The sequence below is a fragment of the Glycine soja genome, chromosome 2 (assembly GCF_004193775.1).
Source record: "Glycine soja cultivar W05 chromosome 2, ASM419377v2, whole genome shotgun sequence".
NCBI classification, from domain to species: Eukaryota; Viridiplantae; Streptophyta; class Magnoliopsida; order Fabales; family Fabaceae; genus Glycine; species Glycine soja.
In genome coordinates, this window is record NC_041003.1 from 43829723 (window position 1) to 43855285 (window position 25563).

At 29.1% G+C, this 25563-nt stretch overlaps 2 protein-coding genes across 3 annotated transcripts; both read left to right on the plus strand.

Annotated features, from left to right (window-relative positions):
- Positions 1–4735: 4735 nt before the first annotated feature.
- On the plus strand, positions 4736–7287 carry LOC114396772 (BAG family molecular chaperone regulator 4-like). The gene is made up of 4 exons (XM_028358926.1): positions 4736–5108; positions 5676–5932; positions 6016–6162; positions 6920–7287. The coding sequence occupies exons 1-4, from the start codon at positions 4901–4903 to the stop codon at positions 7112–7114; spliced, it is 807 nt and encodes a 268-aa protein (XP_028214727.1). The 5' UTR covers positions 4736–4900; the 3' UTR covers positions 7115–7287.
- Positions 7288–20364: 13077 nt separating this feature from the next.
- LOC114396779 (ethylene-overproduction protein 1-like) lies at positions 20365–25420 on the plus strand. Of its 2 annotated transcripts, XM_028358938.1 has the most exons (4): positions 20371–22847; positions 23098–23389; positions 23476–23785; positions 24782–25420. In XM_028358938.1, the coding sequence occupies exons 1-4, from the start codon at positions 20857–20859 to the stop codon at positions 25000–25002; spliced, it is 2814 nt and encodes a 937-aa protein (XP_028214739.1). In that variant the 5' UTR covers positions 20371–20856; the 3' UTR covers positions 25003–25420. The 2 variants fall into 2 exon arrangements, with proteins under 2 accessions (XP_028214748.1, XP_028214739.1); XM_028358947.1 differs by lacking the exon at positions 24782–25420 and having other exon boundaries at positions 20365–22847; positions 23507–23685.
- The last annotated feature ends 143 nt before the right edge of the window (positions 25421–25563 follow it).

Below are 25563 nucleotides of genomic sequence, written 5' to 3' on the forward strand. Positions count from 1 at the left end.
AAGAACTTTGTTTCTTTGTTTTCACTTTGACATAAATAAGTTCTGCCAAAAAAAAACCTTGCTTCTTTGCTTTCTCTTTTGCTTTGATTTCATGAATAGGTAATTATCAGTTCGACTTGAAGTCATTTTCATATAAAGCAACCGATTCCTCTCTACCACACCATATTAAATTTTTTATGTTCTTTTAGTCAACATTTTGTTCTTTTAGTTGATGATGGCTAGTCGTTCGAATTAATCGTATCACATGGAATATTCAAAAACCATTTACAATTGAATTGCAGATAGGAAGAGAAAAAAAGACAATTAACAGAGGATTGATTGGTATGCTAACATGAAAACTACATGTTTTTGGTTAGATTCATATACTATTGTTTAGGCACTAATATTGTATTAGCTGGTGACTAGTAATTAATTCAATCGGACAAATTACTTGTAAGATTAGTGTTGCCAACACATTTTTTTTAATATTACATATTTTATTAATGATTAAAATTTATTAAAAAAATTAAAATTATGAGTGAAATTCATTAAATAAGAAGTGAGATTTTAAAAAAATATGATTTTTAATAAATTTTAATAAATAGTAAATATTATGTTGAAAATAATATTAAATTAAGGGATTTAGCTTAGTTAATTGAATCATGTACATCTCACATCTGAATTCGATTTCTCTATTAAAAATAGCAATTTTCTTACTTGTCGATGACAATTACCTAATTAACTTTGTGATATTGAAAATGGGAGAGCCTGCCGTAATTTGATAGCGAAGTGTTAAGGAAACTAAGACATTCATCACTAGCATTTTGGAATCTTTGCTGACATAGAAGAAGCAGAATTGTAAATGATTTTGTAATCCTTTTGTTTGTTGTCCATCATTGTTAGCAGACTTTAACTTCATTTTTATTTTGAGGTAAAGATTTCGTCAACTTTTTTTATTGAGGTAAAAGATGTATTTGATTTTAAATATGTCGCAGGTGCTGTATTTTAATTTTTTTTTAATATTTTTGTTAGATAATAAGTGATGAAATGGGAGACATTCTCAATTAAGGATGAAAATGAGTCGAGTAACTTGTTAAGGGTTTTTGACTCGACCTATTTAAAGTTTGTTTATTATAAAGGTTAAGTTCAAACTTTTTAAAAAAGTCTTTTTAAATAAAAAGGTCAAACCCAAATTATAAAAAAGCTTGTTAAGCCGACCTATTTAATAATAATAACTATTATTATTATTAAATAAAAAACTATTAAAACGATGATTATCTATACGATGATTATCTATACTTTAATTTATTGGTTTAAAGGTGTATATCTTGAACTATATTTTGTTTGCTAGCTTTATAGCAACTGACAAATTAACGATGATTATCTATACCATTTTTATGGCATTATGAATGATAGGATGAAGTGACATAAGATGCTTAGAGAGTTTGCTTGCATGTGAAAAATTTTAAAAAAGAAAAAGACTCAAGCTAAAAGGATAATGTAACCACATTAATACTTCCAAGGAAAAGAAGGTTTTGTAAAGATATTTTTAGACAATTTAAATATTTTTGTTTGGCTATATTAGTATAAATAATCTCTAATCCATACATTTTTTAATATTATACTCACTTTTTTTATTTTCTTTTGATATACTTTGTGTTTTAACGGCTTAAATTCAATATGATTTTCTTTATCAATTATTTTTGAATTTGTACATTACTTATATGAAATTTTATAAGTTTCTTTTTTTTAGTTAATATTTCACCAAGTTTTAAAATAATTAATTGATCAAAGACGTCTTTAAACAAGTTTTTAAATAGGTTCGTAAGCCAAAATCATACTTTTAAGTAAGCGAGTCAAGCCTTAAAAAAAAATCTATGACAGATAATGAGTCAAACTCAAGCCGAGTAAAACTAGACTTGGCTCGGATTATTTCCACCCCTACTCCCAATACAATAAAAACTCTCTCAACCACATGCTAGTGTTATCAGCTGAGATCTACTTAGAAAATAATTAATTGATATTGTACAAGCCTCAACGACATACTAATCAAGTGATGGTTGTTATATACAAATTAAAAATAGCTATAGAAAAAAAAATCCAGTTTCAATTGTATCCCTTATTGCTGTACTTCTCAACTCAAACTTGACTATATATATATATATATATATATATATATTGGTGCAAGCTTGACTAGTATATATGATTACCAAATTCATGTTCGTCAATCCTATTGTTGAATAATAATATTTATGATTTTGATTTAGCATTTAATTAATTAATTTAAAATACACGGGAAACAAGAGTTAAACAAATTACTTTAATTAATTTTCCATGCAACGATTGACCAAATATTTTACCTTAGTAATAAGTAATAACCATTTATAAATATAGATAAAATTAATAAAAAAAATTATCCACAAATTATAATGACTAAATGCATGTGTATAATCCCAATCCAAAGATCTACAATTCTTTTTTCTATCAAAATTGACATACGATTCATATGTATACATAATTATGTGTGTATCAAACTCGAACCCAGTCACCTAATTATTATCAAAAGAAAAAAATTATATATATGCATTATAACTATAACAGATATAAGGTGGGTCTGTGGATGAAAAAGAAACAAATACGTGAGACAAATAGGTAGGGAAAATATTTTTGAAAATAAGAAGAAAAAATCAAAGCATGTTGAAAAAAAACTATATAAATTAGTGAAAAAATAATAGATGCAAATGTGCAGGAAAAGCAACCATGCCATTGAAAGGAAAAATGGATGGAAAAGCCATGTATATAAGAGGGGAAATGATGAAAATGTGCAAAAGAAATAGTGGAAAAATTCTTTATATATGAGGAAAAAATCATGGAAATGTTTCGAAAAAAATAGGAGGAAAAACATATTTAAATAAATAAGAGAAAACTATGACTGTCAAAAAAAGAGAAAACTGTGAAAATGAAAAGTAAAGGAACTGAAAAAAAAATGAATATATCGAGAAATGGGCTAACAAAATAAGTAAAATGACGGGGGAACCAAGCAAATAGACAAAAAAAAAAGTTTAAGAAATCAATGAGAATAGATGGGGAAATGGCAAGAAAAATAAGTTACGTAATGAAACTTTAATTATAAGAAATAGAATATAAACAATAATAAAATAACTACAATAAATCATTTTATACAAATAAAAAAAATATTTGTTTTTGTTCTGTTTAATTCATTTTATTTTAAATGACTCATAAAATTAATTAAAAACCATATCAAATGATTATAATCCATCTGGAGAGAGCTACTTTGATAGTATAGTCAATTTGTTCCAAATAGGTCTGTTTCTACTTTTAAAAAATACTCAAATATTTGTCACAAATTGATTGTAAATTAAAACTTATTAGATGGCGAATCAAAATAACTATACACATTAACATTCATATTATGGTCTACTTGTGGAGAAACATTTACTTTGAACTTTGTATCATCATCTTAAACATTGTTGGATAAACATTATTGAATAACTAAGGCTCAAACTCGAGACAGCTTTTTAAGCTGAAATAACCGTATCAATTTTAAGTTGATATAAAATTAGTTTGGTAATAAAGAAAGAAGAAAGGTGGAAGAGATATCGATGGTAGACTCAAATTCTTCTAGTAACAAAAAAAAAATTAACCACTAAAAAAATATATGCTCTCCTAAAACTTTATTGACACATTTATATTAAATAATTTTTATGCATCTTTATCGCATCTTCTGTTTATCTTATTTTTTAAACCTTTTCTGTTTATCATCCTCTCTTTTATTATTATTATTATTATTATTATTATTATTATTATTATTATTATTATTATAATAGTAAAAGTTATCATAAGAACCGAGTGAGAATGTGTCATAAGAATGACATTATTAAATTCAAAAAGCTGGGTGACGTTAATAATTCCTTTACGAGTACATGTCTGCATGTGTATGATTTTTCTCCAAAATCTACTTCCATCCACGAAGGCAAATTGGCGTGTAGCAATTATGTTGTCATAGACTCAGAGCAGTCGAATTTTACAGAATGTTCGTCTTAAATAGGCTTAGCAAAAGAAAAAAAAATTGGCGCGGTATTGTACTAATACTAATACTTTGTAGTTAAGTGTTGATTTGAATTAGAAGCAGATCGATCCTGTGTTTTTCCATGTCTCTGTGAGGTCCTATGGGAACACCACCAAAGCTATGATATTCATCTAGAAATAAGGATAATGACTCTAATTAGTACCACATATGTTGAAATGATTCTTGCATGTGTACTAAAACTAGTAGCTTTCACCACCAACCAAACGCGTGAATCAAACTAGTGTGAGATTGATTTAGTTTAACTAGATTAAAAGTCATGAATATGTAGTTGCGTTAAATGTTTGGAGAATGAGTTTTTTCATCCATAGTATTTTTATTCGGCTCAAATAGGATTGCCTCAAGTGAAAGATGTCTATGGTTTAGGAAAAAAAAAAAAAACTTGTAGCTTTCAAAGTGTTGATCGAGTTGAATTAGAAGCAGATCCTGTGTTTTTCCATGTCTCTGTCAGGTCCTATGTGAACACCACCAAAGCTATTATTCAACAAGAAATAAATAAGGATAATGACTCTTATTAGTACCACATATGTTGAAATGATTCATGCATGTGTTACTAGGCTGTGTACGGTATAAACTTTTGTACCAAAACACTACTTTTTCTTTCTTGTGTTATAATTGTAACATTGCAAGCGGTGTTTTTGCAAATGACAGTTGGGGGGTCCCTATCCTGAACCACTTTTGTTTGCTTACTCCAGTGTCGTCTTTTGTTATTCTGATACTTTCTCTCTTGCTTCTCTCAGTTAGCTCCACCTTCCTCTTTCTTTATCCTATTGCTATATTTTACCAATTTTAGTTTTACCGTTGTTGTTGGCAATGAAAAAATCATCATCAGCTTCAAAAGGTGCAGCAGCCAATGATGGAGTTATTAAGGGAGGAAGCATAGATTGGGAGCTAAGACCTGGTGGCATGCTTGTTCAGAAGAGACAACCCCTTGATTCCTCTTCTAGTTCCATGATCAAAATCAAGGTCTCTCATGGTTCTTACCACCATGAGGTCACTGTTCCTGCACAATCCACTTTTGGTAAGCTTATTATTATACATTATGTAGGAACATTTAAATTTTGGGGGGGGTCAATTGTTTCCTCATTTACCTTCTTGGGTTTTTATATGAAAAGGTAACTTTTATTACAATTTATATAGCCTCTTTTGAATTCATCAAAAGTTTACTTTAGAGAGGTTTTATTTTTATCTCGCGTGAAGTATCAAGTGGGAAATTTCTTTTATTAGGTGATGTTGGAATTAGTGCTTCAGGTGTAATAATTCTTGTGGAGAAATTCACATTCACAATTGCTACTAGTCTTGACTCTTGAGAATATTTCATCAATTCCCTTCTTCCCTTTTATGTTTGATCTTTATTTGACATTGACCTTGCTGAAAGCATACGTTTTGGCCAGCAAAATTCATCATTCCCTTTTTGTACTATTATTATTATTATTATTAGTGCACCTTTAATGTTAGGTTGATAAAAGTTGTTACAATTTAGCTTTCATTAATTGGGGTATTTTAGAATAGGCATGTTGTTCAAATAAAAGCACTTTGCTAGATTCTTAAATTGAAGCCTAAGTTCTCTGTTTTGGCTTAATGGAAGGGCATCTAAAAATGGTGCTTACATCCGAGACTGGTCTTGAGCCTAAAGAGCAAAGGTTACTATTTAGAGGGAAAGAGAAAGAGGATGAGGAATGCTTGCATATGGTGGGAGTGAAAGACATGTCTAAGGTTATATTGCTAGAGGATCCAGCCAGCAAAGAGAGAAAGCTTGAGGAGATGCATAAGAGTGAAGATATCTCAAAGGCATGTGAAGCCATCTCCAAAGTCAGAACAGAAGTTGACAAGCTATATCAAAAGGTGCTATTACTTGTCATGGAAATTGAAACACTTGCATTGAAATTTTGAAAATAAGACTAGCAATATTTGATGATGCTTGTTAGGTGGTTGCTTTGGAGACAACTGTTTGTGGTGGTGCTAAGGTTGAAGACAAAGAATTTGCTATCTTGACAGAATTGCTAATGGTTCAATTGCTTAAACTGGATTCCATTGCTGCTGAGGGAGAAGCCAAAGGGCAGAGAAGAGTTGAGGTTAGTGATAACTAAGCAACTTTAGCAATTCTTGTATTAAGCACAATGTATATACAAAAATAATAATAATCAGAAGCTCAACATGTATTTCAATAATAAGAAAAGAGGAAATAGTATATGTAGTGTAAAAATAATTACAAATTATCATGTATTTATTTAATTTTTTAATAATTTTCTTATAGGTCATATCAAATTACCAATCCTAATTTCTGATTGATGAATTGATTGTGTAAAAGTTTTTTTTTTACTTTGATTGTATAAATTTTAACTTCATAATAAAATAAAAGGTTAAATTATTCATTTGGTCCCTATGATTCTTACAGTTCCTATAATTTGAAAGTGATCATTTTAGTTCCTATGATTTACATTTTAATTCTCTTTTAGTTAGTCTCTGTGTAGTTTAAAAATGTTCTTTTTAGTCTTTATAGTTTGTATTTTAATTCTTTTTTAGTTCCTATAATTTAAAAATTATAGAAATTAAAAAAATCACTTTCAAACCATAAAAACTAAAAAGATAAGAATCATGAAACTATAGGAATCAAATGAGTAATTTAACCAAAATAAAATAACAAAGTCATTGTTATTATTTTAATAGTATCTTTCAATTAGTTGTGTCTACACACAACATTTTCATACAAGAATAACTCTTTTATTAGTAGGTGATCCAAAAATAGTTCCCACCACTTTCTTATTCAATGCAGATTCCAAATTGATAGTGAAAGGTGCTCACATTTAAGTCCTTGTAAACATAACACAGGTTCGTCGTGTACAGAGTTATGTGGACACAATTGACAACCTGAAGGCAAGAAATTTTGCTGCATTTAGCAATGCTGGTAACAATGCAGTCCCTGTGATTTGGGAGGCCTTGGAATCAGGAGTTGGAAGCTTGAAGTCACCAACTTCATTTCCAACATCTACAGTGATTACTCAAAACTGGGAGCACTTTGAATAAATACAAGTTAATCCTTCCACTTTATTTATAGAAGAGGCTTCTATGATGACACTTGGTTTTTTGTAATGACAAGCTGTTTTTGGTAGGGAAGGGTTATGCTTGTACAAAATTAATACATGTACATGTTACTTCTCTATGTCCAAATAAACACTGATTTTGCCTTGTGTGTTCAATCAATCAATCAATAATAATAATAATAATAATAATAATAATAATAATAATAATAATAATAATAATAATAATAATAATAATAATAATAATAATAATAACTCAAAGTGTTCGTCAATTGGATTTGATCAATTTTTTTAAAAAAACTATTTGATCCAATAATTTAGGTTTTTTTAATTTATCTTTCAATCAATTTTATTCAAAATATTAATTTGATGTTATCTTATTCAATTTAAAGTAGTTTAGATTTGATAGATTTTTAGTTTTAATCTTATTTTTATTTTTTTAAAAATATTAAATAAAGTATATGATATATAATAAAAAATTAAAATATCAAACATTTCATTTATATATCATAATAATAATATAATTTTCTTATTATACCAAAAATAAATTTACACAACTTCATAATTTTATTAATGTATCTTAACTCAAAAAAAGTATCCTTAATTCAATATATTTTATATTATATATAGTATAAGTTATGTGATAATTTCACAAATATATAATAAATAAACATGGGTGATAACGTGACATTATAAAATTATGGATAAATATATGTACATATGTCTAAGTTCGGTTTTGAATTGGTTGCATCAATTTTGAAAATCAAACCCAAAATCTTATTTGATCCAATAAAAAAATCTGATTTTTCAAATTTTTAATCCATTCAATTTTTGATTGTTTGGACCGTTTTTTATTAAATTGGATCGGTTTATAAACAACTCCAATAGTATCTTCATATTAATAAAAAAAATAGTATTTTTTAGAGGAGAAAAATAGTATTTTAACTTCTACAATCCACATGATAAATATTTATTTATATAACTAAAATTTATAATAAATATTTTTAAATATATAAATTATATAATAATTAAAATTTATAATAAAAATATTTTTGATATATAAATTATATTTTAAATTTATGATAAAATATTTATATTGTAATATAAGATTATTTTTAACTATTGATAATTTCTTTAAAAATTATTAAAATTCAATTTAGAAATAAATATAAAAGGAATAAATTATAAGAGACGAGAGGTTAAAAAAAATTCCTAAAAACCCTCCTGTTAAAAAATCTTACAAAAACACTAGCTAAAAAAATTCCTACAAGTATTTTTCTTATTAAAAATAATTATTTTAATTTATATATGGAGAAAAGATGATATGGCACTTTCTCTTTGAGATTACAGAAGCATACAAATTTAAAACATAAAATTGATGCTGGATTTCAGAAGAGTAGTAATTTAGAAAGAACTAGAAATCCAAACCTCTTGCTGAAGTCTAATTCAATCTTTTCGCTTGAGATATATGCCACTTTTTATGGATAAAAAAATTTGATATAAAAAATAATAACTTTTTCATTTTTATTAATGGATACCAGATTTAGTCCCGGATTCAAACTAATTCGTGAAACGAAACTCCACTGTGAATTCACGTGAGTGCTATAATGGTATGCAGAGAGAACTATGATGACTTTTTTACCCATAAATAAAATTCAAAATTCAAAATTATATAAATAATAGTAAGTTAAAGATTATTTACATAATTGATACAAATTTATGTTGATGTTGAGAAATCAGTTTCTCTCAACTGATTTTTCACTTTTTTTTTTTAATTGAGAAATCGGTTTTTGGGGATTTTTTTTCAATTGCATATTTATTTATTTTGTTTTTTAATTTTTTTTATTTTTTTAAGAATGCTTGCATTTCCTTTTTAATTCCAATTTTATGCTTTATATATTTAAAAATGTTAATTATAGGAACTGGTTGATTCTTTTTAAAGAAAATTGGAAGTTGTTTTTTTTTATTATTTTGTTTATATTTATGATGTTTTATCAATCGAATAACAATGTAGTTCCATAAATATAAATTATGGGTTAAATATAAATTTTATTAACAATAAAATAATTTTATTTTTTATAGAAATATTAAAATATTTTTAAAAAAAATGAAAATCCAGTCTAGATACAATAGTTTTGTTTTTTTTCATTTTATTTTCATTTGAAAACAATTGTGGATGTATTGCTAATTTTGCATGATTGAAGAAGAAGAAAAAATGATAAATTTCATAATCCGCATGAACTAACATGATTAAAGTAAAAAATATAAAAAAAATAACAACAAAATTCCAACGTTAAATTAGAAGTTTAGAGAAAACATAAATATATATGATTAATAAAATGAAAATACAAAGAATTTTTACTCTTGAAAAATGAATAAACAAAAAAATGCATAAAATTAACAACAACATATGTCAAATAATATTTAAAAAATGATAAATATATACAATTTAAAAAAAATGATATAAAATGTATAAAAAAATTAAAAACGCAATTAAGAAACTAATTTTTAGGCAACCGATCTCAAACTCATGTGAAAATAATAATAAAAATGACACCTTTAGAGATCAATTCCGTGGGAACCGATTTCGAAAAACACGAAAAAAAGCTGTACAAGTGAAAAAACCGTTCTTATAATGAATCAATTTCTCACTTAACACAATAAAATTTCTCATTTGGGTAAATAAAAATGGGAATGTATTATTTAGGTAATTTTTTAATTTCTTTTTTGTATTTTAGGAGTAAAAAAGTCGAACTATGATATTTTCAATAGTTAAAAAAAAATCCATAAACATTTACCTTACGAGTGGACAAAAATAAAAGGAGATAAAATCTTAAAATTTGAATGAAAGGGGAAGAAAAAAAATTATTTTAAAAAAAAATTGTCTTTCCTTTTTTATTTTCTTAAAAAACCAATAAAAATATATTATGTTCCATATTTTTTTTCTTCTCACTATTTTCTTTTAGGTTGGTTTGAAAAAACTTTGTCATGGGAAAACGTTGTAATGAAATGAAACTATGAAAGGGAACATTAAAAAAAAAAAAAACAAGAAAGAACTATGAAAGTGGAAAGGGACTTTGCACGCCAAAAAAAACAAAAACTATTTTGAACAAACAGTGGGACGTGTTTTTCTTGCCTTTTCTATTCTGTTTTGTTTTCTACGACTTGTGTTCCTTGGAACTTTGTAATTACTGATCAGTTTATGTACGGATCATTTTAAGATTGGGTTTCTTTCAGGGTTTGCATTTTTTTTATATGGGTTTGTATAAATTTATTAATGACCTTGGTATGTATTGTTAGATTTTTTAAATAATTTTCTTAATAAAATAAATTAAAAAACAAAAGATATATTTTATGAGGAAAAAATTATATAATAATAATATAAAAAGTTTTACATAATCATTTATTAAATAATCGTATAAAATAATCTTACATTATTATTATATAGACATTAAATTCATACTTTATTATTAAGTAACTAATAAATGATAATTAATATTTTATTTTATTAATCAAGAACAAATCAAAGAAATAGAACTCTTAAAAAATATTATAAAAATAAATCATTTAACTCAAGACACCTAATTTATTTATTTATTGGCATTCAAGGGGCCAAAGGCCCAAAAAGAAGAGAAACTACATCAAATTAAGTATGGGAGGTTGCTCTAAAATCACAAAGTCACCCTACATCATAAGCTGAAGATGTAAGAGCATCGCACAAACATTGTCCTCACAAAAAAATTGAACAAATTTAATACGACAGAAGAATTGCATGAGTCTTATAATCTCTTGGATCATACTCCATCCATTTGAGCAACAGCTAAAGAATGTATTTGCACAATTCAGCTATATAAGAAGTAGTTTTACCAATTTTCTTAGCAAAATCTTAAATCCAATCACCTCTTAGAGGTCCACCACAACTAGTCTCTCCCCGAACCATCAGTATTAACAGCCAACCCTTCCATGCTTTGGAGGCTAAGACACATAATTTCAATAATCTTAAAATTTAAACTATTATAATATAATATAGTATATCAAAATTTAAAAATTTAAATCAAATAAAAAATAAAATCAATTAAATTAAAGTAATAGTGTTTGAAAGTGGGTATTTTAGTCTTTGAGCATTTTGTATCTAGAAAAAAAGTTGAGATAATTTTGTGTCGTCCATTTCACTTGTATCGTCCCATTATTATTTTTTAAAAATCAAACATGAAATAATTCCATTTGTCCTATTCATTACCATGAAATAGCAAATCAAATAGACACTAAATTATAAAAATAGAACACACAAAAAATAAGTTAAATTGTGTTTTATAACTTTTTAGTCTATTTTCTAACAAATCAAAACTTTTGTAGAAAACCTTCCATATTAAAGATGAAAGTTAAAAAAGTTTTCACTATATTATCTCATGGAGTAAGATGATGCAAAAACAATTTTGTTAAAAAAATTATTTTCTTTTTTTTAAAAAAAAAACTTTTTTATAACCGTAGTATAAGAATTCCAAGGAGGTTTTAAGGATGCACAAATAGATTAAAACAGATATTGGAGGTTCAAATCAAACTAAAAAAACAATTCCAAACAAACACTCAAATACTAAGGGGTTAACTTAGTCAAATAACCAATGCCGATGAATAGTTATAAATACTTTAGTATTTAACTTTAATTTTTACAGATAAAAAATACTCAAATGTTCAACCAAGTAAAGGTATGATCAAAGTTAACCTTGATCATACATTCACGTTTTCTATTTTAATTCAACTCAATATAATAAAATAAGTATAAATAAATCATTGATTCTAATGATACTGAATTTAATTTTCTTAAATAAAGTCTTGATAACAAAAAAGTACATATGATAAAATAAGTGTGATTTTTTTTGTTAGTAAAATACACTTTATTAGTTAAAATTCCCAATTAAAACTTAGGTAAATTTTGGTTATATTTATTTTAATTACGCTAACCTTCCATTAAGTTTAAAAAATTAAATATTCTCTTCAATTTTTTAATTGCATGTAAGGTTGTCATATAATTGGATAACTATTAATAATCAATTCTTGAAGATTAGCATCAAATGTCAACTTGGTTGCCAGTACTCATCAAATTTGGTGTGTATATATATATGGACAACTACTACACATGTAAATTCTTGAGATGTAAAATCTTCTAAAAATTAATTAAGAAAAAAAGTTAACTTCTGATTATTGGAAAACCAAAGGGATTCAAGTCACTTGGACTATTTTAAATAGTTCACATTTGAAGAAGTAGCAACACTAATTAAGAGAACTACATACAATACCTGTACGTATTTATAATCTATTCATCTTAATTAATAGTTTCAACCTCCAGATCCGGTATAAAAATCATTGTTAGATTTTCTACGGTCTTGAAATATAGTATCTGACCAACCTCATCAGTCATCATTGCATAATTCATCAATGAATTGAGATTGAGAAGAACAAAGCAGAAGCATATAGGTTGAGTGAAGTTCAAAGGAAAATGCATGATAACTTCACTTCGTTGCAGCTCATGTCTAATTCCAACCTTAACCCTTCAGCCTTGGCAGGGTTGGATCGATGAAACTGAGATTATGTAATGTCTTTTGTTAATTTGTTTAAGAAATTTTAGAACCTAAAAGTTAAAACAGTTAAGGTCTTAGAAATTGATCTTATAGAGTAATGAGGATGGATTGTTGACATCTTTTGTTGTTATGATTATTATTATTATTATTATTATGTTTTGGGAGACATGATGGTAATGCAATGGTTTTCTCTTTGGTTGAGATCGAAATGCTCAAACTCAAATTGAAACCAAGTTCATCAAAAGTTAGCCCATCTTAGTTTCTTCGGTCGATTTTGAAATGCTTAAATCCGGCCCTTGTTATTTCCACCCAACGTTCTTGCTTTTTAATCTCAAATTTTGCTTGTAATTTCATACTCCTGACAATAATGTGTTTCTATTTTGCAAAATACACAGTAAAAACATGTTTTCTTTGTCTTAGGGAGGTGTCCTCCATATATAATGAAAACGAAAAAAATGCTCAGAGTACCTTTTCTAATATCTCCTTTTTAGTATTTTATATGGTTGATTGAAATTTATTAAAAATTATCAATTTGTAGAAATTTATTTTTTTATTTAATATTTTTCTCTCTCTATTTAAACTTGGAACTCACAAAAATGATTTTTACTCAATCACAAAGATAGTACTAGAAAAAAGGTATTAAAGAGAATGACATTAGCATTCATAAAAATATATTTCTGTTGTACAAAGTTCATGAAAAAATATGTTATTGTTGTATACGGAGGATGCACCCCTAACATAGCATAAATGCAATTATGTAAAATTTACAAGTAAAAAGAAAAGTTTACAGGCGATAATGACAATGTGGCAGAAGGGGGAGTCCCTCAAATTAAAACCAAATTCATCTAAAAGTTAGCCCAATAATAGCCCATCTTAATTTTTGTTTTGGGCCATCTTGGTTTATATTAAAGCTTCATTTTTTCCTTGAGCACTGATCAGGTGTATGAATTTTCCAAATAAATGTCATTATGTTTACACAGCTTTTAATAGTAAAAAGTCACCTCAAATCAATTTCTGCCTTAATAAATCTTCCACGTTACTCTTACAATTAGACATTTGGAAACCAACCCTTATTATAAGAAAATTTATCTATAGTAATATATGGTATTTCTCTTAAATAATTTTTTTCTTCTAGATATTGTATCATCAATGTTGGAGCACATAGACTACCGGATCCAACAGTCTCAATTCACGCAAAGACATAAATTTTATTGTTTTGTATTTCTGGGAGAACCTTAATTTATTCTGTTTCTTAGTGCCAGTGGTTAAGGACTAAGTAGTTAACATTTTCGTTGATTGATCAAGTCCTTTTCATAACGGATGAATTCCAAATATTTTATTTATTATAAATAAATAAAAACATTTTTATTAATGGATTGAATTAATTGCTATTATAATTTCAATGTATAAATAAAATATCCAAATTCGACGACGAAAACTATATTTTTATTTTCTTTGCATAATCCGCCATTTTCTCTCTATTTTTCTTTTTCTTAATATTATTCTTTTTAGTTACAAAGTTTGAAGTCTCTTCATATTTAACTTTGATTAGATCATTCATTTTTTCCTTATGTTATAAAAGCAAATTCTTTGTTTTCTTTCACTTTTTTTTCTCTTTCTTTTACTGCTCCTTTTCCTCTTATTATTGTTTTCTTTAATTACAAAGACTGAAGTCTTTCCTTATTCAACTTCATTTGGGTCGTTCCTCTTTTTCCTGATTTATAAAATCAAATACTTTATTTTTTTCACTATACTCTCTCAACCACAATTTATCTTAAGAAAACTTTTTCTAAAAATTCTTTTCTCTTTTTTTTTTTTATCTTTGCTCTTCTTTCTCTTATTATTTTTTTCCTTAGTCACAAAATTTGAAGTCTCCCCATATTCATCATATATTATTAGTAACATTTTAAAAAATGTCACCAAAAGATATCACGCTATGCTATAGTGTAACAATTTTTTATGAAAGATTTTAAAAATTAAATCAAATGATGCCAACATAATTATGGAAATTATGATAAAGGATATGTTTAATAAAATTAGTTAGAAGATGAGAAAATTAATTGGTAATTGAAAGTTGAAAAACTAACTTATTAAATTATAAATATGTGATAAAATAAACTATTAAAATAGCTGAAAAATATAAAATGACAAAAAAATAATAAAATCACAATTTATTTAAAAATGTAAGAAGAAAAATAAATAAATATATAGAAAATAAAAGTGAAATAAAATATAAAAAATTAGAAACTATTATTTTAAAAAATATCATTTTAAGTAGTGTTTTGAAAAATATTAAAAGTTACTTAAAAAAACTTGTTTAAGAATCAATTCAACTAGTAAAAAATAATAAAATTACTGAAATGTGTTGAAAAATATAATAAAAATACTTTTTCCTTTTATTTTAAATTTTTTTGATTCGCTGCATTTATACACTAGTAGTTACTTTACATTCAATACCTTCTATAGATAATACTAATGGAAAATAGTTACAATAGAGATTTAAAGATTTTTTTAATTAAATATCACCGACAATTTTGTACACCATACCACTGGGAATAATACGTTTTTTATATTATGTTATACTAAGTGGCTTACACACTATTAAAAAATTAAAAAATAAAACATGAATCTTGAGGGCTCAAATTTAATAAATATATTAGAAACATAGAACCCTTCATTGTTTGAAGTGTTACCACAATAGTGGTGGATTTTGTTCGGCCACCACGTTGCTTGACCAAGTAAGCAACATTAAGTTTCCTAGTGCGGTTGTGTTAGATTTTATACGGCCATGATCTGGTCTAAAAAAAGTTTAAAATTTTCCCGTATTCAACTTCACCTGAATTGTTCATCTTTCCCAGTCTTATAAAGATAAACGTTTTATTTCCTTTTTATTTCATCTCTCAACCACAATTTTTCTTGAAGAAACTTTTCAATAAGGATGTGGATTGGATGAGAAAATTTAAAATTCAGAAAAATTTTAAATTTTAAGAATTTTAAATACTTCAATTGAAATTTTTTTATTTTCAAAATTTTGTGTTTGGATAAAAAAAATTAAAATTGTGAGGGTGAAAAAAAAATGAATGCAAAGAGAAGAAAATATATGATTGGTGTGCTTCCAAAGAAAAGAATATTGATGTGACATGAAAAGTCGCAGGGGGTCGGAACACAACGATGTACACCATCATACCTGACCATAACATTTAGTTAACGGCGCAAGGTATGGCCCAGACCCTTCGCGTCGACGAGCACCTCCACCACGTGATAGGCAGCGACAACTACTCCCCTGATTGACAGGTGCAATTCTACGTGTCTCCCTACGCCCGCACCCGATCGATGTTTCCCGAGCTCAGACGATTTTTGAATAAGAAGATCATTGGCGTGAGGGAAGAGTCTTGAGTTCTAGAATAAGATTTTGAAAACTTTCAAGTGGAAGAGAGGATGAATGTTATAAAGAAAATACACAAACATTTTGAAAGGTTCTTCTATTAAGAAGAAAATTTCAATTTCTCGCCTTTTAGAAGGGAATTAAAATTCCATATTTTTAGTTGTTTAAAATTCTGTTTTAAAATTTTAAAAATTTAAATTCTTCATAAAAAAACATCCAAACAATAAATTTTAGATTAAATAAATTAAATTCTCTGATCAATTACTTTCCTCAATTAACATCTGTCCAGACACACTCTAAATTATTTTCACTCTCTTTTCTTTGACTTTCCTCATGATCTCATCTCTCGTCCTAAATAAACTTTTCAAAATATTTAATTCCATCATTTCATTATCTATCAAACCCTTTGTTGTAAACCACTATTTTAGTATACAAAACTATCTAATGTTGTAACATCAGTTTCTCAGACTAATTAAGAAAATTTTAATTAAGTTCTTGAATGCATAATTCGTCAATCATTTTAACATTGAAATTGTTGTGAGTTTGGGATCACAGTCCTTTGGATTTAGCTCTTCTAGTAAGACATTTTTTATTATATAAAACTCAAGACTTAAAAGAGAAATTAAACATATATATTTTACTTTTTAATATCTATATAGGATTTAATAATACTTTTTTCCTCCAAAAATTTGTTATAAATTGCTTTGTTTAGCGTTCTGATGGTTTGCGGTAGGATCAAATTGGCAAGGCATTATACACACAATAGTTTCTCGTATATATGTGTTATTATTTGATATCATTTTTAAGCCTAAACTCTCTTTGAATTCCTTTATTTGAAATGTATTAATATATATATATATATATATATATATATATATATATAAAGAGAGAGAGAGAGAGAGAGAGAGAGAGAGAGAGAGAGAAATATTATGTTCTCCTGCTTCATTTACATTTTAGTCTCATGTTTCACTGGAAAATAAGATTTTGGGGAGATTTATGGTGTTATGTATTGACTTTTGAGGATCTACTTATAAAATTTTGAAATTATGATAAATTTATTAATTTTTTAAATAACTACTTAAAGGATCATATTAATAATTGATTATGTAAAAAAATTTAATTGCCAGTATATAAGAGTTAAATTCATATATTTATAACTCCTTATTTTATACACTTACCCATAGCAATGCTTTAGATTAGATACATCATCAACGTTAAAAATTCCCCTCATATCATCACATCTTGCAAATATAAATTGTGCAAAAAATTAATGTACTATCATTTTGAGAACTTACCCGAAATATACCGCACACAAGACTTATGTTTAGTGCCGCACGTTTTTTTGTCTATTAATATGAAATCAGAACCAAGTATAATAACCAATATGAAGCATTGGCACTTGCATAGACTTGAGGAATCGCTTTCCAAAAGCCAGTTTGAGTCATTTCGCACAAGTTGGATAAGTATGCGTTGTGGGACAGCACAATAGAGTGAGAACATGCTTCAATGGTGTCACATGGTGATTGTAGGGACACGATCCTTATTCTTGTCCTTTTGCTATTCACGATGAGCCTTGTTCCTTTGACATCAACTCCAATTTGTGTTGATGTGCAGAAATTATTCTTTTGCATGTACATCTAATTATTGACGCAATTATGTTTGTAGAAGTGCCACTTTACGTGGTTCACCATGATTCAAAATGACACTTTTGAAATTTAACCCAGAATTCATCTGTGTTTGCTCTAATATTTTTTAAAAATCAATATTTTCTTAGATCGGTTTTAAACAATAAAATATGATGAATTAACCCGTTTCGTTTAAAATTGTTTTTTTAAAAAAACTTTTAAAACAATGTTGTTTTGATTTTAAAAAATATTATAATTTATGATATTTTTATCATTAATTTATATATATTATATAATTTTTTAATATTATTAGGATGTTATATTTAAAAAAACATTTTATTAAAATTCATTCGATCCCAATTAAATCATTAACCCTTAAATTAGTCACTTCACTATATGAACATTGTTCAAAAGTATAAACAAAATTATAAAAATGAATTGGTAGATCTAATTGCGTTCTGGGTCCCCAATAATTAGCTCCATGACCATTGTTCATTGGCTAGAACGTCGAGATTTTATTTGTTTTTAGCACTTTATTTAGAGATGGTCAAGCATATCCAGGCAAGTTCACGTGTTGTGGAGACGTCGTGGATTCTTTAAATCGGTGTTGCACGTATTGTTATATTTTAGTATTAAGCTTAAATGGATCGTTTACTTTACATGAAAATATAAAAAGAATTGTTAGTGAGTTTATCTTTAAATTATTTAATAAATTCAACATGCATTTCTATTAAATAATAAATTTTATTTAAAATAATAATAATGATAAAGTAAGTTGCTAACATCAATATTAGTATATTAGTATAAAGGGATAAAATCAAATGATATTTAGTGGAAAAATTGGTGCAACGATACTTTTAATACTTTTCTTTTACAAAAGTCAAATCTTATCAATTTAATTTTTATATTAAAAGCTCTTATGAAACAGATCAAATTTATAAAAAAATAATGTCATTTAAAAGTCAAATGACATATTGTTGCATTACTTTATTTTAACATATACTATTATATTTAAAATACAAGTATAGTTTACTATGAGAGTGCATATTTTAGAAAATTCTAAATTATGTAAAGAGTAAATGATGTATTATTTTTATATTATTAATCAATCACAAATCATATTATATATAATAAGTTTATTAATTTTTACAAAAATTATTTTAAAAATCATATTAATAATTATTTCTGTTTGGTTGGAGTATAAAATATTTTACAGCAATAATAAATAGAAATTGTACTCTTATTTAAAATTATAATTTAATGGTTGCATTCATAAAAGAATGCCTTTAAAATTATATTTTTTGTGTGCCAAATTATTATTTATTAAATTTAATATATAAGATCATTGTATCTTGTAACTAGTATAATAATAACATATTGAATTGAATTTATCAAAGGAAATGCTGTTGCTTCATTACCAATCATACACTATTGACTATTCCCGTCTCTGCCAAAAGCCAAAAATGAAAAAGGGGGCCATTTATGATAATATGATTTAGACACTCAACCAATATTCACAAATTCATTTATTACAGTGGTGATCTTTATCACAGTGGTGATCGCCACTGGAAGAAAAGTTGAGTTGACAATTGCTTTCTTTTATTGGAGGATTTCTTTTATATGTATAAATCGAAGATAAGTGATGCAAGATTTTTAATAATTCATGTCTTATTCAATCAAGTTAGATTACAGATAAGAAAATAATAATAAAAAATAATGATTTTTAATTAATTTATAATTAAATTAATAATTTTATTAATTAGAATTATGTGTCAATAATCTATTAGGGGATCTAAATCATTAATTGTATTACGATTAAAAATAAAGAGATTAAAGTTATGAATTTAAAAATATAGAAGAATCAAAATTGTAATTTAATTTTGATAAAAAAAAGTGGGAATTTAAAAGCCCTTTTATATTCGGGGAGTGGAGAAAAATAGTGTAGAAGATACTAAGAAAATGTAATGACCTGTTTGGTAGTGATAAGACCGCTTAACCTGATAATAATGGGAATGGTTACACAACTCACTCCACCTTAGCCACCTTTGCTTGCCATGCAATAAGCAATACCATCCAAACCCAAAAATTGCGGTTTATTGAATCCAAAAGAATTAAAGCAAACATGGTTAGGTTACTAAGAAAAGGAAAACCTGATAATGGAAGCAGTTGACCAAACTAATTTGATTGGAGAGGTTCTCTCCTTGTGTGAATGAGTGAGTGTGTGGTGGCCCACCCTCCTCTATTTCCGGAATCATCAGTGTTGTTAATTTATTAACTTTATTAGTAGAAAAAAATTTAAAATTAAGACATCTCTTTCTTTCTCTTTTTCACATCATTAAACTAATCTTATATTATTAGTATTATTACTTATTGTCCATTTAGCAGCTCGTGTAGACGTGTAGGCTGTAGCCTGTAGCAATCGAATAAGCTAAAAGACAAACTAAACTGCTTTCCTCCATACACACACAAACCTCTCGTTGTGCGGTCAGTCCAAAAATCTTCAATCCCACGATTACTATGAAAGTTAAATTACATTTTTAGTCCACATGTATTATGTTTTAATTGAGATAATTGCTCTTCTTAAGTTTATTCTCTTTTGTGAGTATTTCTTTTATATTATATTCTCTCTTTTACATTAGACTCAGAGGATACAGTATAGTATTGTTAACATTCTTTCACATAATATAAATATGTATTCATAGAGATTAATTGGGACATAAAGGCTTATTAATATCCAATCATACAATATTTTCTCTGGTATCACCCGTGATATAAAGCCTGAATTTAACACCTTTTTATGATGCCGAGTTCTGTTTAGGCCACTTTCTCTTCCCATCAATGCACACAACTATGTAAAAGTAAAACACCAGTACCAAAGCGAGAAAAAAAAAAGCATTTTTTTTTCAGATATAAGCTTCATTGTGTTGGGTGCTGCAAACACCTCCTTCCCCCTTCTCTCTCTTTCTCTCTGATGGGTTTTGGAAGCATGTACGAGGAACATCTTATACTCAAAGGTTCACACTCACACCCCTAGCACCCATAGCTTATGGGCATGCCAAAGTTAAGCTCTTTCTCCCAACAAGTGCTTCAACACTACAACGTGTGTGTCCACTGAAAAAAAAAAAGAAACAGAAGAAAAATGCGAGACCTGAAGCTAGTTGAACGCTTCAAGAGCACCCAAGTTCATGCCCTCAACTCAGAAGCAACTAGCAGAAGAAACAAGGCCACAGTGGGAGCCAGAGCCAGAGCCATCACAATCAGATCATTGGTGTCAAAGTCCAAATCCAACACCACAACAACGTCAACAACAACAACAACCTCAGCAGTTGCAAACCTCGTTGTTCCCCTTCAGCTCCCTTCTGCTGACACTCTCGAACCTTCCATAGAGCCTCACCTTAAACCCATCAACCTCGTGGAGGCCTTGTCTGAACTTTACCAAAGGCTAGAGTGTTGTTGCCTTCAGTCTGAGAAAAAAACATCACTTTGTGTGGAGCAGTTCACGCTTCTGCGCAGCCTCGGAGATCAGAAGCTTCTGAGAAGGTGTCTAAGGACAGCACGGCAAAACGCTGAGGATGTGCTTTCCAAGGTTGTGCTTTCGGCATGGTTGAGGTTTGAGAGGAGGGAGGATGAGCTTGAGGGTGTGCCTTCAATGGATTGTGGTGGTGGTGGTGGTAGTTGTGTTCTTGAATGTCCAAAGGTGAATTTGGTGAAAGGGTTTAGTAGTCCTTGTTCAATCAATGATAGGTGCCAGTGTCCACAAGGGACTAAAGAGGAAGCAACTAGCAATGAAGAAAGTGTGTTTTTGTGTTTGCCAGATGAGGAGAAAAAGGATGTTTCTTTTTGCATTGGGATTGAGGAAATTGATTGTGTTAGGTGGAGAATTGCAGCCCTATCTGACCCTTTTAAGGCCATGCTTTATGGTGGCTTTGCTGAGTCCAAGATGAGGAAGATTGATTTCAGCAAAAATGGGATATGCTCAAAGGGTATGAGGGCTGTGGAGTTTTACAGCAGGGCTAAGAGGTTGGACTTTTTCTGTGTCATGACTGTTTTGGAGCTTCTTTCCTTTGCCAATAGGTTCTGTTGTGAGGAGATGAAGGCTGCTTGTGATGCTCATTTGGCTTCAACTGTTGGAAGTGCTGATGATGCATTGACACTTATTGACTATGGATTGGAAGAGAGGGCACCCCTTCTTGTGGCTTCGTGCTTACAAGTGTTGCTTAGGGAGCTACCAAATTCTTTGCATAATTCAAAGGTGATGAATGTATTTTGTAGTTCTGAGGGAAGGAAAAGGTTGGCCATGGTGGGGTATGATTCTTTCTTGCTGTACTATTTCCTGAGTCAGGTGGCTATGGAGGAAATCATGGTGTCAAAAACTACAGTTATGTTACTGGAAAGGTTGGGAGAGTGTGCTGCTGAAAGGTGGCAGAAGGCCCTTGCATTCCATCAATTGGGGTGTGTGCTGGTTGAAAGGAAAGAATATAAAGAGGCTCAGCATAGTTTTGAGGTAGCAGCTGAAGCAGGTCATGTGTATTCTGTGGCTGGTGTGGCTAGAACTAAGTACAAGCAGGGTCAGCCATATTCAGCCTATAAGTTAATTAGTTCTCTCATATTTGAGCACAAACCTGCTGGGTGGATGTATCAGGAGCGCGCTCTTTACAACATGGGGAGGGAAAAAAGTTTTGATTTGGATGTTGCAACTGAATTGGACCCCTCCCTTTCATTTCCATATAAATATAGAGCCCTGGCAAAGGTGGAGGAGAAGCAAATAAAGGATGGAATTTTAGAGCTTGATAAGATTATTGGATTCAAGCTCTCTCCTGATTGCTTAGAATTGCGGGCTAGGATGTTTATAGCTCTTAAGGATTATGACAGTGCCATAAGAGATATCAGGGCATTGTTAACTTTGGAACCAAATTATGTAACTTCAAATGAAAAGATCTCAGGGAAATACTTGGTTCATCTCCTTAGCCATGTGGTACAGCAGAAGAGTCAGGCTGAATGCTGGATGCAATTATACGAACAATGGTCTTCTGTAGATGATGTTGGTTCTTTGGCTATTATACATCAGATGCTGGAGAATGAGCCTGGAAAGAGCCTACTAGAGTTTCGTCAGTCTCTACTCCTTTTGAGGTAAGCACATGTGTTAATCAAAACCACAGGCAGTAGCTCTCTTCTTATAGTTTGAATTGTTATGGTATTTATTGCACGTTGTTCTGGAACTGATAAGCTTATCACGTTGTTTATTATACATAATGCTCTTGCTGGTATCTAGAGATTTGATTTATTTTGATTTTTGAGTATGTCAATGCTTCCTGGTCTGTCAACCCCAGTTAATAAAATACAATATCAAGAGAATTCATCACATTTATGAAATTCATAGGTTAAACTGTCAAAAGGCTGCAATGCGCAGTTTGAGGATGGCCAGAAACCATTCTAGCTCAATGCAAGAAAGATTAATTTATGAAGGATGGATTCTATATGATACTGGCTATCGGGATGAAGCGCTGGCTAGGGCTGATAGGTCTATTACAATTCAGAGATCATTTGAAGCCTATTTTCTAAAAGCATATGTGTTAGCAGATACAAGTATGGATCCCGAATCTGCTTCTTATGTTATCGAACTTCTGGAAGAAGCACTTAAATGTCCTTCAGATGGTCTTCGCAAAGGACAAGTTAGTGACCTCATCCACTATCCCTATTATTGATTAAGTCTTCTTGGTTGTCCAGTCATTTGATTGTCTTCTGCAATATTTTGTAGGCACTAAATAACTTAGGGAGTATTTATGTAGATTGTGGTAAGCTTGATCTTGCAAAAGCATGCTATGAGAATGCCCTTGCAATTAGGCACACAAGAGCTCATCAAGGTCTAGCACGGGTTTATCATCAGAAAAATCAACGAAAAGCTGCATATGATGAGATGACCAAGCTAATTGAGAAGGCAGAGAGCAATGCCTCAGCATATGAGAAACGATCAGAATACTGTGACCGTGAGATGGCAAAGGTTGATCTTAATGTAGCAACCCAACTGGATCCTTTAAGGACATATCCATATAGATACAGGGCAGCAGGTACTTCACCTGTCTTTCATTCTTAACCATCTGCCATGTGCTTTTTAATTGGAAACTGGGATTTAGTTAATAACTGAGTTTTAACATACTAATATACAGGTACTCATCAAACTTGCTTTCATTTATTACAGAAAACTTTACTTGTTAAACGTGATGAAGTATTTTTAGTTTGAAATGATGTTCTGATTCAGTGTTTTGTAAACCTATTTCCTATGTCACTGACAACAAAACACTTGTTGCGTATTGTATTTCTGGGCATGGCCAAGCCTCTAGAAATATGTAATGTGACTATGTTTTGTCTGTAGTTTGTTTTGTACTTTAATACTGGGTTAGCCATCTATATTTATAAGTTGATTAAATCTGTATTCTGGAATGACAGTTATTTAAGCATTTGTTTGGGTGGTCCTCACTCAATCTTTGAAGTTGTCACGATCACACACTACTGCTATTGTGGTTAAATAAGATTGAGACCCTTTGCAAGTTTTAATGAGGGATAGAGTATCATTTTCAACAGAAAAATATAAATTCCATGCATATTTTTATGATGCTTCTTGATTAAACCTTGTTTTTATTTTTGATAAGTGAATGGCTTGATTTTGTCTTAATTAAAGTATGCTTTTGTAAGATTTTACACACACGTTAATGAGTGTGTGTGGCACCCTGTTTAAATCGTTGATCTATGCACACTATTCCTCTCTTTGAAGCTTGCATCTTGATGGATCCTAGTTACTCTTCATGAAATATATCAATAGCTACACTGACACTAGGAAAGTAGAAACTGAAAAACTTGCTGTTAAATTTGTTTTCAAAAGACCTTTTAATATAGCATCAAGAATTCTGGTCACTGTCTTAATGGTGAAGAGGATAATTGATGTATGGCTTTAAATTTATCAACATTTGACCTACACATCAAAAGGTAAATTTAATGGCTAGATTAGTGACACAAACCACTTGTTAAACTGAAATTTTCTCACATAAAATGTCACATATAACCAGTGATGATGGATGAGCAAAAGGAATCTGAAGCTGTTGATGAGCTCACCAAGGCCATAAATTTCAAACCTGACTTGCAGATGCTTCATCTCCGAGCAGCATTTTATGAGGCAATAGGGGACCTATCATCAGCACTTCAAGATTGTCAGGCAGCTCTATGCTTGGACCCTAACCATACAGACACACTTGATCTGTATCAAAGGGCACGGAAACTAAGCTTTTAATCATAAACGATATGCACATCAAATGGCTAAAATGTGGAGATCTTGGTTAGGAAATTTCTGAGGCATCCCAACTTTGTTAAGACACAAGGAGAGGACATGGATAGTCCAACTGTTGAAACAATGCCAAGACCCCTCAAGAAGCAATACTTGGATGATTAGAGGAAAAGATGGAGTCATGTGTTTCACGTGATCAGATAGGAAGATGATTCAGGTGTACATCAGAAGATGTTCAGAATGAGAATAGTAACTCCATTGTTAAAATATAGATTCTTGTGAGCCTTGTGCACATAATTTACCTCACATATTCACACATTTGTACAGTGACAGGGTTATGATTTATAGAGAGATTCACACTTTGTTTCCTACAACTACAATGTATAATTTATTGTTCTTTATGAAAGGTTTTATTTTTTCTGCGTCTTGCCAAAGAAAATGATAAGTAATGTGTTTCCAACTCATCAAATAATAATAATTGATGATGATGAGCTAATAGACGTCACGAGCATTTCCATGTCTAGCATTTTAGAAACAAGGACACTCTAGTTTGTCAACTATGTATTC